Consider the following 17,069-nt stretch of genomic DNA (forward strand, 5'->3'; position numbering starts at 1 on the left):
TGTTCTTCACGCAAGAGCCTGGGAGGTAGGTGTTAGCAAACTATTTGACCATGGAGGGGCATCACAAAGTCACATCATGCATGTACCCAGCAGATAGATTGACAAACTGTCCGTTTCCTGTATAAATGCTATTATAGTGCAGACGCTACACTCCTGAGCTGTTGCACTGACCATGCCTGTCACAATGGGCCCATTGAAAAGCCTAAGCCAACCTTTAGAACTTGATGATGACTGTTCAGCACTGATCCTGCCACCCCCACCACCCGTTTTACTTACCTCTGTACCAGTTGAACTATGCTCTGTGTATTCATGAAGAAAACCTCCCGCTCACACTTCCTGTTTAATGTTGCAGCATGGCTGTCCAGTATATTGGCAATCTGAAAATGGAGAAGAAAGAGAGACTCATTTTATCTGCAATTGGCAGAGATTTTAAATGCATGTATCCGGTAATTTTAATATACAATATGTAAATAATGTTACGATTTTGAGGGACTCTTCAGATTATCTCTAGTTGAAAGCCTGGGAAAGTAACCTCATATCAGGTATGTATTACCACCATCTTTGAGATCATCGAGTGCTTAGTATCTTCTATCTACAGTACAGTCGAACTGGCACATAAAGAATCATAGCACCTAATCTGTGGTTTAAAACCTTTTGGCACAGTACACAGCAATCTCTCGAACTGTGGCACTTCGTACAGACAGTTACTCAGTAATACACAGAATGCGGCCGAGAGGCGCTGGACCGATCTGCTGCACGATGCGTTTCTGGACCCACGGCTCACTTGACTGCAGGCTGATGCTGGGATTTAGTTTGCTTTGCTCTCCAGCAACAGAAAGCATGAGGACGCTGTTTTGGAGCTGGGGCTATCCGCCCCCAAAGTACTAGTAAAACAGCCAATCAGCAGCTCTGCATGATGAATCCTGGCTGTGAACCTCAACCCATCACTCTGCAGTAAGGCATGCTGGAAGATTCCAAAGAAGGGCCCTCAAGTAGGCCGCTGCTTGGGATTGGGGCTCTAGAAAGGGTAAGTGAATCTGCCAGTTCTAGGACCCTTACAGTTCGCAGTTCATTGTTTCATCACAAGTCATTCAGAATCTTTATAACATGACTTTTTTCTCCTGATATATAAAAAGGAAGGGTACTTAGACTTTGCTTCCTCTCTGATGCCATGCATACAATTAACCGTCATTAGTGTTTACATAGGAACAGGAGTTGGCCAGTCAGCCCCTCAAGCCTCTTCTGCCATTTAATTGAATCAGGGCTGATCTGTACCTCATCTCCATTTATCCACCTTTGATACGTATCCTTTGAAACCCTTACCGAATAAAAATCTATCTAAACTCAAAGGAATACGAGTCAAGTATATGCAACCTGACACAATTTAACCCTTTAATCTCTGGTATAATTTTGGCGAATCTGCACTGTACCCGCTCCAAGGCCAATATATCCTTCCTGAGGTCCGATGCCCAAAACTGAATGCAATATTTCAGTTGGGGTCTGACCAAGGATCTGAACAACTGAAACATACCTTCCTCCCCTTTGTGTTCCAGCCCCTCGGGATAAAGGCCAACATTCCATTAGCCTTTTTAATTATTTTTTGTGCCTGTGCACTAGCTTTTAGTGATTCGTATCCCTGGACACCCAAGTCCCTTTGCTCCACCACAATTCCTAATCTTTCGCCATTAAGAAAATGTTCCGATTTGTTTTTCTTGGATCTAAAGTGGATGACCTCACACTTACTCATGTTGAACTTCATCTGCCACAGTTTTGTCCACTCACTTAATCTGTACATGTCCCTTTGTAACATTCTGCTTTGGCCCATATTGAATATTTTTGTTGAATAATATCTTAACACAGCGGGAAAAACCAAAAATTTCTAAATTTAATTTAAGGCCAAATTTCTTTCTTTCCAAAAAGCTCTTGTAGTACCTGCTGGCTGGGGAATTGGCAGAGCACCGAGGTGATGTTGCTTGCGTACTGCGCCATCTCCTTTTTGATAGCCTTCTCCACCGCTGGAGGGATTCTTCCAGAAACACTGGTCATGATTTCTTGCAGTTCTAGGAGTGGGAGGGAGGGGTCTCTCAGGGTGTTCATTAGTCTTTCCACCCAGTCCTTCAACTTGAACCAAAGAATAAAACAGAAGTCAAAAATTAAGCTCGCTGCACGTTCCCTCTGCGTGAAGCTTCGAGTCTCCCCCTTGCCTTAAGTGGGTACCTGTTTCATGTGTTGTGGTACTGATTAAAACAGACCAAAAGTTTCCAGGTTCAATCATGATGCTGAGTCAGCTGATCTCAGACGAGCAGCTACATTTGGCCTCAGTACGCCTAGGCTACTGGGAAAAGTGTGGGGGGGGCGGAAATCATGCTGGGATTTCTGTTCCTTATCAGTATTGAACGATTCGTGCTGGAAAATGCGTATATGTGGATGTTGGGCAAAGGCTGGATTGGGTTTGGCTGTAACCCCTCCACATAAGTATATAAGAAATAGGAGCAGGACTATGCCATACAGCCCCTCGAGCCTGCTCCGCCATTCAATCAGATCATAGCTGATCTTCAACCTCAACTCCACTTTCCTGCCCGATCTCCATATCCCTTGATTCCCTTAGAGTCCAAAAATCTATCTATCTCAGCCTTGAATATACGCAACGACTCAGCATCCACAGCCCTCTGGAGTAGAGAATTCCAAAGCTTCACAACCCTCAGTGAAGAAATTCCTCCTCTTCTCAGTCCTAAATGGCTGACCCCTTATCCTGCGACTACGCCCTCTAGTTCTAGATCCACAGTTCAATAGCCCGTTGATAGTTATCATCGAGGCTCACACAGGAGTGGCCATTTGGATGCGATGCTGGAGGGCTGCCTGAGGCATTGCACCCCAGCAACTGCAGCACCTTCAGCCAGTGAGAGAATGGTAGAGAAAACTTGAAAAAAAGCTAATATTTGGATTTGCAGCTGGAGGTGTTGTGAATCATGATACTTAAGGCATCATGACTGTGTGGGGCAGGTTCGTTGGGCCAGATGGTCTCTTCATGTCCCTCATTTTCACATGTTCTTGGAACACCATCAGCTAGACAACAAACAACACAGCAGGACAGTATGAACTGATCCATTTTTTTTTTACTACAATCTCCATTTAATGTATTTTCCTCCCCCTTTTTTTATATCCCAACATTTACCAGCCAAATCAACCAGCCAATGCAACAGTAGCCTGGTACCTCCAATTTTCCCTTGGTCTCTGTCGGGAAGAGCCTCCCTTTTGCTCTGCACCCCATCCTGAATGCACGACCATCATTTGTAACTCATCGCATGACGTCTCGCCACCTCCAACTGATGTGCTAGCACTCTAAACAGACCACCACTTAACTGTGCCACCATACCAGGCACTATAAACATTTTTATCGAACACGCACTGATACACATCTGGCACTGAAAACACAATAAAGTGCGCTTAAACCCAAAACAAAAACCAATATGAAGCAATTAATTAGTGCTGCAGAGATTTTATAGTACACATAATGCCTGACCCCTCCAGATTTGTCCAAATAATAAATCATCAATCTTAAAATCTCTCCTGCATATATATCACTATTACTTCCATTCTCATTAAGTTCTGCTGCGATCTAACACATCTCAAAATTGCTGTGAAAGCTGATGATACATTGAACTGCATGTTTACTATTTGATCTATGTCAATAAATCAGAGTCTCACTTTTAAAACATTTAGAATTAGATACAGACAACGAAAGGCACTTGACCAACCCTAGCTCGTCCACCCAGAAATATACCTACAATCCCTCCATCAAAGCATCCAAGTGTCTCTTAAATTAGAGCAGTATTTTTGCTTCCATTATCCTACCCAGAAGTCCATTCTACATGTTGACCATATTTTATGTGAAGAGTTTTCTGAACCCCAGTCCTAAATTTGTCTTTCGCTAGTTTAAACCTGCATCCCCTCGCCTCATCGTTCTGGTTTAACTTGAAGTAGTTTTCCATCTGCCAGACAAACACTAGCAGGACCCCTCTGCAAAGTCCCTGCACATCATTCTGTGATGGTACCTTGATGTCAAAGTAGGGCTCGGGCAAACAGTATCCATTCATGGTGTTCCCCAGGTTATCCAGTACGTAATGGAAGATACGGTGGAGTTTTTCTCCTCGGAGGGCCAAGCTCTGGATCTTGGGCAGTGGTCCAGTAAATAACTCCGCCTGGAATTAAGCATAACACACAAAACTTAGGCTTTTCAGGAATAAACCTAAATGGTACACATTGTATGAATGTAACTTCAGAACCCCATCAGATTTCCTGTACTGTATTCTGCTGCTAGAATGTAGCTTGAGAAAGGAACTCAAACAGTGCCTACTTGAGGCTGCTGAGTAGCAAAGTGCATAATTGTGTCAAAATGAAATCATAGCATATTTCATAATCTTTCCAACATGAAGTGTTTGATGACTAGCTATCAGATTCAATCCCAATCTTCATAAAATACTGAAAAAATCTTGATAAGCGCGCCAAATTTTTCATCTTTCTCCTCTCCTGAACGCATCGATTCCCTTTCATGGGCCTTCCTTAGTCATCTCACTCAAGTGGCTATTTTCCATGTATGAGCAACAGTAACAGTGAATGTCGCCGGGCTAGTTAACTGTTAAGGTCATCACGGTCACGTCTAATCCTGTCCTCACCCAATATCTACACGTGCACACTTTCAGTAAGGGGAATTGTGCAGCAATCAGGACCCAGAACCATAGCCAATTTTCCCCTTCCTATCCAGTAGTACGGAGGTCGATTATAGACTCCCCACTGCCATCCCAGCTGATATCATTAAACAGTGCTGACTTGGGGTCTTCCTGGTCCGCATGATTCACTTATTCATTGCATAAGGATAAACTCGATGAGCCTTTGGGGGAGCCTGTAAATAAACTTTTGTTATAAATGAAACTTCTAGAGGTTTGGTTTGCTACCCTTCCCCTTCAACCTTCTTTATGTCTGTCTGTTCACTTGATATGCTTGAGAGCAGGCAGACAACTTACTCCTCGCCCCTCTGTAACTGAGAACTAGAATTGAAGTGGCCCAAGCTGACTTTCCCTGCCTCCTAGTGGACGCATTCCTCACCTCCACTCAGGATGAAATCAGGTGGAATTAGGAACATTCGGCAAAGGCAACCTTCAAGTGCAAACCTGCATCCTACCACTTGGAGGCACTACAAAGCTGCCTGCTGAAAATGTAACTGCTGACATTTCTCACAGACCATCCAATAGCCAGAGATTTTCTTGCTACTGTTCAGGCAAACACGACACCTACTAACAGTGCATTCACACTGCAGTAAATGAACTGAGAGCGAATCACTACGGACTGTGTTTCAATTTATTGTGGCCCCTTGAAAACTCACTCTTTACTTCCTGGGTTTCAAACACAATGAAGACTATTAATATGTTATTGTGTCGTGCATGATGATGTCACAATATATGTGCATAGGACAGCTAATTAAATTTACAAATAATTTTTAAAATAAATTCCTACATTATCCCCAGGAGGTACAACCAATTGTTCAGGGCTTTTTGCTTAAATCTCCATTTTTATCTATCCTGCCATCAAAGTTTCAGCCGTGCTCTCATCCTTCTGTCCTTTCAAACTCAATGCAAAGACTGTATTTACATTGGCGCCTTGGTTCTGCAGTGAATGTGCAACTCCAGCTCCTGGGCCTTTCCTTTGGGCAGTTCCAATGTGATCCGCTCCGAGATCACTGGCCTCATTCTGTATTTGCTCATCACAGCAATGGAAACTGCTTCACTGCAACGCTGAAGCTAGTGTGTGAATGCACTCTGAGTGCATTCTTCTCAAGGGATGGATGCTAGCTCATCCCCTGACATTCTTATGTGCACTTAAATTGCTCTAATTTAAATCCGGCTCAAAAGAAATAACCTTCTTGTAATTTCTGTTAAATATCCAATACGTTACCTTTCTATTTTGTAAACCACACCATATTCACATATTACACTGAAATATATGAAGAGCACAGGATTAGGGATGAACATGTATCTTCTGGACATAGACTTTACCAAAAGAGCCAAACTCAAGCTTGCTCAGTTGGTACAAATTGACAAGAAAGGGCCATTCAGCCCATTAGGGCTCATCCATGCTTAGGATTTAAATGGGTTTTGAATATTCCGAATGCTTTTGTCTCTATGAGCCACCCTGGAAGATCACCGTAAACATCATCGCTCTTTGGCCTTGACTAGATGGTGCAAGAGTGACTCAGGATGATTTACTCTATAATTTGCCTGTTTCCTATGGTGAAATGTTACATCGAGTCTACAGCACAGACACAAATGCCTCAGGTCCACATAATCTCACCTGGTGGCTTGACTGAAATTGGGAGGTCGCTGTGTGGAGAAACTGCCAGCACAAGCCCGCACCCCACCGACCCCAGTCAAAGCCCGCACCCCACCGACCCCAGTCAAAGCCCGCACCCCACCGATCCCAGTCAAAGCCCGCACCCCACCGATCCCAGTCAAAGCCCGCACCAGAGATTGACACGGCTGCCTTCACCAACATTTAAAATATTTCAACATACTTTCCATGAATTGTGTGACTTAAATATTGTTCAGTAACAACTTCATCAAAAAGTCAACAGGAAATAGAGAGGCAATTAACATATGGAATTCTGCTTGGAGTCAGCCATTTTTAAGAGACTAGATAAGTTACAAGTATGCTTTAAGAGAAAACCTTCGAAAATAGTCATTCATTTGTAATTGTACCATTTTAATACACAATAAAGCAGTGTTTCACATATATTTTCCTTCATAAAATGCCATTTTTTTTGGTTACTAGATTATCCAGAAAGGAAGCTAGCAGTGCAAAGTACAGGCTTTAGTCACTGAAAGGGTTAATGGTGAGACATTAGGGATCGGCAAACCTAAAACTAAAAGCAGAACCATCTCCTACCTGCTGCACTCTGCTTGGATCATCTAGTTGCAGTTTGGCAATCACACAACCTGGTTCAAGGACAGCTCCCGTTCTCTTCACGTAATGAATACAGCCAGATGCCTGAGCAACCAGTGTCATTACCATCTTCATTACCTTCACAAAAAAAAAATACATTTGACATCTATTAACAGCTCATTACACATTTGCAAGCTAGGTTCCATTGTCTAATCAGCCTTGATTTACTTGGTAGGATTCTCGCCTCCGAGTTAGAAAACTATGGGTTCAAGCCCCACTCCAGGACTTGAGCACATAATATCGACTCACACTTCAGTGCAGTACAGGGTCAGTGATTAATTTCAAAAGTAATTCATTCGCAGTAAAGTGCTTTGGGACATCCTGAGGATGTGAAAAGCGCTCTATAAATGCAAGTTATTCCTTTCTTCCAGCCAGGGTTCTTTTAAATTGGGGGGTGGGGGTTGAACTGGACATTGCAGTTAGTTAGCCTGGTTAATGGGGTTCAAATTCAGCACAGACTAATGGGGTGAGAGTCTCCCCTGTCTACCAGCTGTAAGATTCTTAATTGAAATAATTTTAGCTGTAACAACCCAGTTCCTAGGAGGCATGAGATCATAACAAAAAACTGCTCCAAATTAGGCAAATAATTGGCAATTTCACTCAGCGGGTCACGAGGATAGAATCCCTCCTAATTCCTCAAGACGTGCTTCCAAACTTACCCTCGTCCAATGTAATCTCTTCAGTTGTACTTGGTTTCATGAACATTTGAAATCTTAGAGGTAATTTTACAACCTCACAGCACTCAGCTCAAAGCTGCACTGCTGGGAACACATACTGGAAATTTGGGTGCAAGCCCCCACGATTTCCCATCTATTAAAATTAATTTTAATGAATTCATTAAATTACTCCTATTTTTCACACATGACTGGGAGGAGAGTTGCCACCTATGAAAGGACTTGAAGAGGATAGGGAATTTAAAGCAAAAAAACTGCAAATGCTGGAAATTTGAAACAAACTCAGAAAATGCTGGAAATACACAACAGGTCAATCAGTATCACTGAAGAGGACAGATAGGTTAACGTTTCACAGCCCTTCATCAGAACTGAAAAATGATTGATGAACAAAAATTTTAATAGAATCTGAACAAAAGCAAGTGGGAGAACAAAAAAGAGTATCGCTGTTACCCACATGAAAGAAAAACAGATGGAAAGAAGACTGGTGATTATTACATCAGACAATGGAAAGAAATTAATGACATTCGAGCATAGGAACAGCAGTAGGCCATTCAGCCCCTTGAGCCTGTCCTGCCATTAAAGCAGATCATTGCTGATCTGTACCTCAACTCCATTTACCCACCTTTGTTCCGTATCCCTATATACCCTTATCTAACAAAAATCTATCGATCTCAGTCTTGAAAATTTCAATTGACCCAGTATCCACAGCCTTTTGGGGAGAGAATTCTAGATTTCTGATTTCACTCCTAAACGGCCTGGCTCTAATTTTAAGATTATGCCCCACCCTGTTCTGGATCCCCCACCAGAGGAAATAGTTTTTCTGGATCTATCCTATTGAATCCCATCATTTGAAATGGCCTTGAGAATACAAACCACATTTATGCAACCTGTCCTCACATTTTGGTATAATTCTGGTGAATATGCGCTGTACCCTCTCCACGGCCAATATATCCTTCCTGAGCTTCGGTGCCCAAAACAGTACTCCAGATGGGGTCTGACCAAGGCTCTAGACAACTGAAGCATCACTTCCTCACTTTTGTATCCCAACCCTCTTGAGATAAAGGCTAACATTCCTTGAGCCTTTTTGATTACTTTTTGTGCTAAATAACATGTGACAAGCTAAGGCAGTGAGAGGCAACCCAAGAAAAGAAGAGAAGATGGGAGACATTCAAAGCCTGCTTATCAGGCCTGAAGTTAAAACAGGACTAGCTGGGAAAACTCCTGAAAGACAAAAAAGCAGGCCAATACCAAGGGCAAAGATTATTTACCTCAATTTCAGCAAAGCACTGATCTGTGAAAACATGGCCACCATCTTCCACTGTGTATTGGATCAGCTTCCCCGCTGAGGGCGAGCGTAACAGTGATGGGTCATTTTCCTTTTCAAAGACGCAGGTCTTGTTGCCAATCGTAACACGGTATCTGTGACACAAAGATTTTGTGACGTCAAAATGCGTTACTAACAAAGGTCAAATAAGAATACTGTTTTTGAAGGTGGGAGTCAGGGGAAACAAAAATAAATTGTTCCTCACCTGTCAACTTCTTCTTTCATGTATGAGGTGTAGCTGCTGCCATCGTAGGATAACAGCAAGCCACCGTCACTCAGCCGGTGAACATCCACCTCCACATAAGAGCCATTCATTATAACTACATAGCAATTAGGCGACTGCCGCGTAATCTGTGAAAGGAATAAACAGCATTGTTGACAATTTCTGGAATTCCTCGGGACAACTGAGGCTGCAACTTAAACGTTTTATCAATCAGCTTAAAGATGCCCATCAGTTTGAAGTGGATGCCCACTCACTTGCCAGTTTTGGACAGGCCTCAACCAGAGGTCTTGGATGAAATGCCTCAGCCTTTCCCCCCCAGTGCAAGCGTTATTCTCGTGAGAGATAAAGGAAGTAGACTATCTCCCCTCACTTAAACAATGCTTCTCTTACAAAAGCAGCAGCACTAGGCGCAGGCTCCTGCTGTCCCAGCTAGAGGAGAATTTGTGGCGGTGGGACAATATGGGCAGGAGAGAGGATGCAATTACACAAGTTACAAAACAAAATCACAATGAAAATAAAGAAAAATGGAAAGTGTTTCCCATGATTCCTCAGCTAAGTTCACCTCGCTGCAAGTCCCCAAGCCCCTAGTTTTATGGGCTCCAGCCGTCCTCCAGCATCTTGTTTAATGGGCCCTACTTCATGAGATACCTAAGCCAGTGAGTTGTCAGGTTATGGACCACTGGGTGCAGTGAGATCCTCACAGCTCAATCTTGCCCGTACCTTCCAGCAATGGTCGCTGGATAGTAATCATGGGTGGGAACCCTGGTTAATTTTTTTTTGCCTTCCCTAAGCTACTGTGGCCATTTCAGGCACCCCAACTGCTGCCCCATCTGAAATCAAACTTGGGCATCTCCTGGCCTTTATGGTCAGTTCAACACTGGATTCAACATGTTGCCAGTGAGTCATAGTGGGGGGAGTGGGGAAAGGAGAGAAAAGTTCCAACTACTTATAACTTTTAAGCACACAGGACAAGATCCAGACACACATCCAACCAGTCAATCCATAATTAATATTCCAGCCAGGCACTCTGGAATCAGTCCCTGTTGTCAATTTAATAAAGGCTATTGATGCTCTGTTAAATCACCGCACTGACATTTTCACAACGATAGTTCCCTGAATCCAAAATTGGATAGCAATGTACTGGAGGCTGAATGGATTTTTAGTTTCCTGATCTTATAACTTGCAGTGAACCAGGGTGCTACGTAGAAGCAACAAGGTACCAATTTGACAACTTCTTTAATGTTGATTTTCTGCTAGTATTTTAGGTTTCCCACAGACCCGTAAGTGGTGTTACTTTCACTTGTAATCCTGATTCTTTGCTGCTGTTGCCTATATTTGTGTACCAACACAGTTATAGCTATGCTGTTACATTAAGATCTGCGCTCAACTCCCTACACATTCAACAACTTGCATTTATACAGCACATTTAATAACCAGTCAAAACTCAGGAGATACTAGATGGGGTGACTAAAAGCTTGGTCAAAGAGGTAGGTTTTTAAGGAGGATCTTCAAGGAGGAGAGGCAGAGAAGTATAGGGAGGGAATTCCAGAGCTTAGGGCCTAAATGGCTTAAGGCACAGCCACCAACGGTGGCACAAAGATTTGGCCAATATTTATCCCTCAACTAACATTACTAGAACAGATTAGAACAGATTATTTGGTCATTATCACACTGCTGTTTGTGGGACCTTGCTATGCGCAAATTGGCCTCCGCGTTTCCTACATTACAACAGCGACTACACTCACAATAAGTACTTCATCGGCTGTAAAGCACTTTGGGACGTCCTGAGGTTGTGAAAGGCGCTATATAAATGCAAGTCTTTTTTTCTTTTTCTCCAATAACATACATCAGCTCCAACCTCAGAAGAGCACCCCCTACTGCGTCAGTGTGGCAATTTTTCCAAAGTGAGATTGTCCTCTAGGGAATGGATTGAGACTGCACAGACTAAACACAGGATCCTTTCAGCCAACAGAGAGAGAAGAATTTAACCCAGAGGTGGAAAGATCCATCTCTAACCCACTGCACTTCCTTGTTTCCCCACCTCTGTTTTGTTTTGACAAGTACTTGGTGATTTCCTCTAATCACTGTGTGTTTCCAACACTGCCAGCGCAGTTACAAGATTTCATGCATTTCCAATTTCTAGCAAAATTGTACAAGTGTTTGAAAAGAACAAATTGTCACCGGTACACAGTGACCAGAAGAAACCTTTTTCATTTCACTTAGGAAAGAAAACAAGATTGAAAACCAGGCCCTGAGAAGGTTTAGAAGTGCATTCTTGACATATAGGACTGTACCTTTAGCACATATTTCACCCCTTCATAGATGAGTTCCCCATCCACTGTGTTCAGAAGAGTATTAGCCGGCAAGACTTGGCCTCTAAGGAAAAATAAACAAACAGTCAGATAATTAATATGATTGGGAATGACCTGACTTTCATAAAAGGTCAAATCACCACCCACCAGCCCACTGAACAAGTTGGATTGTCACTCAACTCATCAGGGCTGTTACTTTCAATAAGACAATAAGCAAAAAAACTGCAGATGCTGGAAACACTCAGCAGGTGAGGCAGCATCTGTGGACAGATCAGAGGAGTTAATGTTTCAGGCGTAGACCTGAATCTTTTGTTCAGTTTCCTTCACAGATACCGCTCAGCCTGCTGAGTGTTTCCGGAATTTCTGTTACATCCTAGCTTTACGTGAACTGAAAAACAAATTAATTTACCAGTTTACCTTCACTTTCTCATCGCCAATCCTTTATGGTTACCTCCTTTGACTTCCCTGTTGTATCAGATTTTTTGCAGCCCGGTGCAACTGTTTCCTACCCCACTGACCAGCTCAACTGTAAAGGTACACCTTTTCCCCCTTTTTTTAAATGAAAAGATTAATTTCTGCTGATGGAATGATGGTTCTTATTAAACCATAGAAACCAAAGACATTTATAGTGCAGGAGGTCATTTGACACATCAGCCCTGATATTACCAGGGAGGCGGGTTGGCAGCGGGGGGTCGACTGGGCGTGTGGGTAACCCGCCCAGTAAAATCGGTGGGTTCCCCACGTGATAGAGAGTAAATTGAAGCCACTTACCTTGGCTTCCGGGTTTCCCGTTGGAAACGTGCGCAGCGGGCGGACTGCGCACCTGCATCACAAGCTGTCAGCTGGAGAAGCCCTATTTAAAGGGGCAGTCCTCCAATGCTGCTCCTGCAGCAAACAACCAAAACAGAAGCATGGAGCAGCCCAGGGGAAAGGCTGCTCTCAGGTTTAGTGATGCATCACTCCAGGTCTTATTGGATGGGGTGAGGAGGAGGAGGGACATATCCTATCTGGCCGACGGGAGGAAGTGGCCTCCCTCTGCCACCAAGAAGGCATGGTTCAAGGTGACAGAGGTGGTCAGCAGCAGCAGCAACATATCCCACACCTGGATTCAGTGCAGGAAGCGCTTCAATTACCTAACTAGGTCAGCCAAAGTGAGTACACTTACTCATTCTCCTACACTCAGTCTTCCACATCACCGACCCCACCCCCCCCAACTCCTTCTGCACCGCCAACACTACTCTATCACATCACTCCTCACACCCACTCAAACCTCATCCTCTACTTACCTGCACTTACTCACCTCCCCAGTACTCATCCCACCACTACCACTCAACCCAATCCTCATACAATCTCATGCCTCTGTCTCACACTCACCCTCTGATGCATCTCTTTCACGTCACCCTCACCCAAACCGATGCATTCAGCGGTTGGCCATGTCACCATCACTCACTCACGCCTCTCTACTTTCTCCCCTTATCGGAGAAGAGAGCCCAGAATGCACGAGAGAGGGCGAAGACCGGAGGGGGGGGCCGCAACATCTGGTGGTCCTCACTGACGCGGAGCAGGACACTTTCAAATTGAGCCACACCCTCGAGTGCCTGTCCGTGGGGGACACCGAGACTGCCACCCGACAAGCGGCTGGTGATAGAACTTTAACATTCAGCACTCAACAGCAAATGATGTTAATATGCCTTGCCTTCTTCAGCTCAACATCTGTCACCATGCTTAATATTGCCTTCTGTTCTCTTACAGGGCCTTCAGCGACTGCCGTGACGGCGGAGAGCAATTCCTCAGAGGGCCTGCCGGCCTCTGAGGGGGCACCGTCACATCTGAGCGAGCCATCCACCAGCACAGATCATTACACCTCGGTGGGTCCCCGTCGTCACTTAGTTGGGGTTGCACATGGTGAGTCACCACACAAAAGTGAGAACGAGGAGACTCTGGTGGCTGGGGCAGCTGTGGAGAGTCCGCGTCAGTGGGAGCATTCTTCTCCAGGCTCTGCTCAGCTGGACACAGATGCTGAACCCTGGGGGCCATCCATTAAAAGGAGAATGATCGAGGGGCAGCAGCACATTTGCAAGGTTCTGGAACAGGTGCCACGCGCACTCTCCACAATCGCGCAGAGGATGGAGAAGTCCAACTCCTGCATGAGTGGAATGGTGGCACAGGTACAGGAGGGAATCTCTGAGATACTGACACACGGACATGAAGGCATCTCAGATAGTGTCACGGGTAAGTGCGGGAATGTCTGTGATGGAGGGAAGGCTAGTCTCCATCGAGCTTCAAGTACGGCTCCACAATGAGGCCATTGAGGCCCTGAAAACAGCCGTTCGGACTCAGGGTGAGCAACTTTCTGCCGCCTTAAACAGGCAGGCAGATACACTAGCACTGGCCTTACAATGCGTCTTACATGTCCACCAAACTGTCGTCCAGCAGAGTGGTAGGAGTGATGTGGGCCTTGCCCAGGAGAGGGATGATGGCGAAAGGGGACATGGAAGTGGGGACGCCACTCAAAGCACTTCCACGTCTCACCCGTTGCCCCCCCTCTCAACCAGTATCCACAATGCTGCCTTGTCTCCAGGTGGTCGAGTCTGCGCCTGCACAGGTGCAGGTGGAGCAGTCTTTGGAGGGGCCCTCACGGGCACCGAAACCCAGAGGGCGCAAAGCATCTAATCGGTCAGGGCATGAACAAGAGCAACCTGCCACTACCTCTGCTGCAGCCACAGGGGAAGCACCACGTAGGAGTAGTAGGAAGCGTAAGCCAAAGGTTTTGTGAGCACAAAGAGGATGCACAAGGGTGCTTGACGATTTGTCATGTTTTTTATTTATATTTGTTTTGTCACATTTAAGATAATTGGCAAAAGAACCGGAGTGGGGGATAAGGGGAATTTTTTTTTTATGCAGCGAGTTGTTATGATCTGGAATACAACATGGCTCAGGTCAGAAACTAAAATGGAGTGAAAAAATCAAACCTGCACCTCCAATTCCTTGGCTCTACACTGTAGCGATCGAACCTGCACCGTCTATTCCTGCACTGCACTGTGTCTTAAGTGTGACCCCCAAGCCCTAAGTCAACTGAAGTTTAAAAAAAAACTCTCAACGAGGGGAAGCATTAGACGTAACATCATAAATATGTTTAGGATTTTGTTACACAGCACACAGAAGAAATCTGCCCCCCCACCCAAGTTTAGAAAGGCAGCGCAAAACAGATTAGTCAAGCTTAAATCTTAATTCCGCTTCAAATATATTTCTGTTACCCAATCAACAGTAACAGCTTTACAAGCTCTTGACTATTTTTATTCCACAATGCTCAGTGTATGCTGTAGGAGCACAGGCCCTGCTCTCAAGGTGCTTTATTGATTTTGCGCTATTGGTTTAACTCAGTGGAATGGGGGGGGGGGGGGGGGGGGGGGGGAAAGAGAAAGAGAGCGAGAGAGAGAGAAAGAGCGAGAGCGATCGAGAAAAAGAGCGAGAGCGATCGAGAAAAAGAGCGAGAGCGATCGAGAAAAAGAGCGAGAGCGATCGAGAAAAAGAGCGAGAGCGATCGAGAAAAAGAGCGAGAGCGATCGAGAAAAAGAGCGAGAGCGATCGAGAAAAAGAGCGAGAGCGATCGAGAAAAAGAGCGAGAGCGATCGAGAAAAAGAGCGAGAGCGATCGAGAAAAAGAGCGAGAGCGATCGAGAAAAAGAGCGAGAGCGATCGAGAAAAAGAGCGAGAGCGATCGAGAAAAAGAGCGAGAGCGATCGAGAAAAAGAGCGAGAGCGATCGAGAAAAAGAGCGAGAGCGATCGAGAAAAAGAGCGAGAGCGATCGAGAAAAAGAGCGAGAGCGATCGAGAAAAAGAGCGAGAGCGATCGAGAAAAAGAGCGAGAGCGATCGAGAAAAAGAGCGAGAGCGATCGAGAAAAAGAGAGAGAGCGAGAGAGAAAAAGAGAGAGAGCGAGAGAGAAAAAGAGAGCGAGAGAGAGAAAAAGAGAGAGCGAGAGAGAAAAAGAGAGAGAAAAAGAGAGAGAGAAAAAAAGAGAGAGAAAGAGGAAGAGAGAGAGAAAGAGAAAAAGAGAGAATGTTCTCTCTCCCTTCTGTCCTGATGAATCATAAAAGACTTGCATTATTATAGCACTTTGTCCCATCTCTCAAATGTCTCAAAAGTGCTTCACATATAATAAATGACTTCTGAATACAGGGACTTAAGTGTGCAAACACAGCAGCCATCTTTCACACAGCATGATGCCATGAACCGCAATGAGACGAATGACCAGTTAATCTGTTTTTGGTGGAGGGTGGAATGTTGGGCTATGGCACCAGCAGAACTCCCTGCTGTTCTTCAAATAGAACCATGGGATCTTTTAAACATTCATCTAAACCATCACAACAGGCAGACAGGGTCCTATTTTAATACAATGTCCCAAAGCAATGCACTGGGGAGAAAATAACCAGACATCAAACAGTGGTGGGAGAAAGGCTAGAGGTGGTGACTGAAGACAGGATCAGAAATCAGTCTTGGCTGTGATGTTCTCTGTGGTCAAACAGCTTGCTGACATTACTGTCCTGGCTGACACATAAATAAAAAGAGTAGCTGGGCGTGGGAGTGGAGGCCTATTGATATCTGTGGAATCATACCCCAGAAGAAGGTGCCTTTCCAAAAGAAGTAGGTTATAACAATCCTTTGTGCAGCATTGATTTTGGCATTTTTCCCAATTAGCATAAGACACTATTCTTTTATTTGAGGAAACTTTCTCAATTCACCACATTTTAGAGTCATTTGGGTTCCTGTGTAAACAGCAGGAGCAACAGCTCTGATACAAGTAGGAATAAAATCAGTATTGCAGTGACCCAGTAAGAATGAACATTAATGAGATGTCAACGCCTTGTTTAACCACAAACAACCCCCACATCAAAAATACAGTTATTAAAAAACACAATTCAGATAAAATTGTTAAACATTCAAGGTCAATACGATTCATTTACCTTTCCAACGAGTGAAGAAAATTGGAGACGCTGTTTCTGAAGGATTTGTCTGCAACATGAAGAGCTCCACAGATAATCCCCAGCATTGTGTCCGGCCTCTCAGCCTAAAGAGGGCAAAGAAAATGGAGACATTTTAGCAACTACACGAGCAAACAACTGAAAATATGCTGTTCAGTCCCAATTATTGCTATGAAATCATTAACATTTTAAAGTGCTGCTCCCATGGCCTAGCAGGTTAAGTATACTGCCCTGTCTGCAATTGGACCGTAGAGATCAGTATTTGATCCCTGATTTGTTTGATTTGTGTTGAGTTAGCTGATTGCAGCCAACAGGGATACTACTGTTGGCCTCAGTGCCCCAGGTTAGGGAAGGAAAAGAAAATTTCAGTTTAGGATGCCCCTCCTAATCAGTCTCCAGGGACTTCTGCCTGAAAGATCGTGTGTGTGGTCATTGGGTGGAGCCAAGATCAAACTTGGCAGTGATGCCCAACCATCAAAGAATGGTTGCTGAGCGTGGTACTGAAGGACAGCTGGCACCCATGGACTATACCACAGCAAGAATCCAATAACCTCGGG

General features: G+C 44.5%; 1 protein-coding gene across 2 annotated transcripts in view; it reads right to left on the reverse strand.

Annotated features, from left to right (window-relative positions):
• acaca (acetyl-CoA carboxylase alpha) overlaps positions 1-17,069 on the reverse strand; it is a 206,279-nt gene that overhangs the window by 157,602 nt on the left and 31,608 nt on the right. For both annotated transcript variants that reach the window (XM_068008235.1, XM_068008234.1), the window contains exons 15-22: positions 16,495-16,598; positions 11,512-11,593; positions 9,200-9,345; positions 8,939-9,089; positions 6,940-7,074; positions 4,056-4,202; positions 1,933-2,121; positions 277-377 (exon numbers count right to left, since the gene is read on the reverse strand). In XM_068008235.1, coding sequence (XP_067864336.1) covers positions 277-377; positions 1,933-2,121; positions 4,056-4,202; positions 6,940-7,074; positions 8,939-9,089; positions 9,200-9,345; positions 11,512-11,593; positions 16,495-16,598 — 1,055 coding nt within the window. The remainder of the gene's footprint in view (positions 1-276; positions 378-1,932; positions 2,122-4,055; positions 4,203-6,939; positions 7,075-8,938; positions 9,090-9,199; positions 9,346-11,511; positions 11,594-16,494; positions 16,599-17,069) is intronic.

The sequence above is a fragment of the Heptranchias perlo genome, chromosome 28, assembly GCF_035084215.1.
Source record: "Heptranchias perlo isolate sHepPer1 chromosome 28, sHepPer1.hap1, whole genome shotgun sequence".
NCBI lineage: Eukaryota > Metazoa > Chordata > Chondrichthyes > Hexanchiformes > Hexanchidae > Heptranchias > Heptranchias perlo.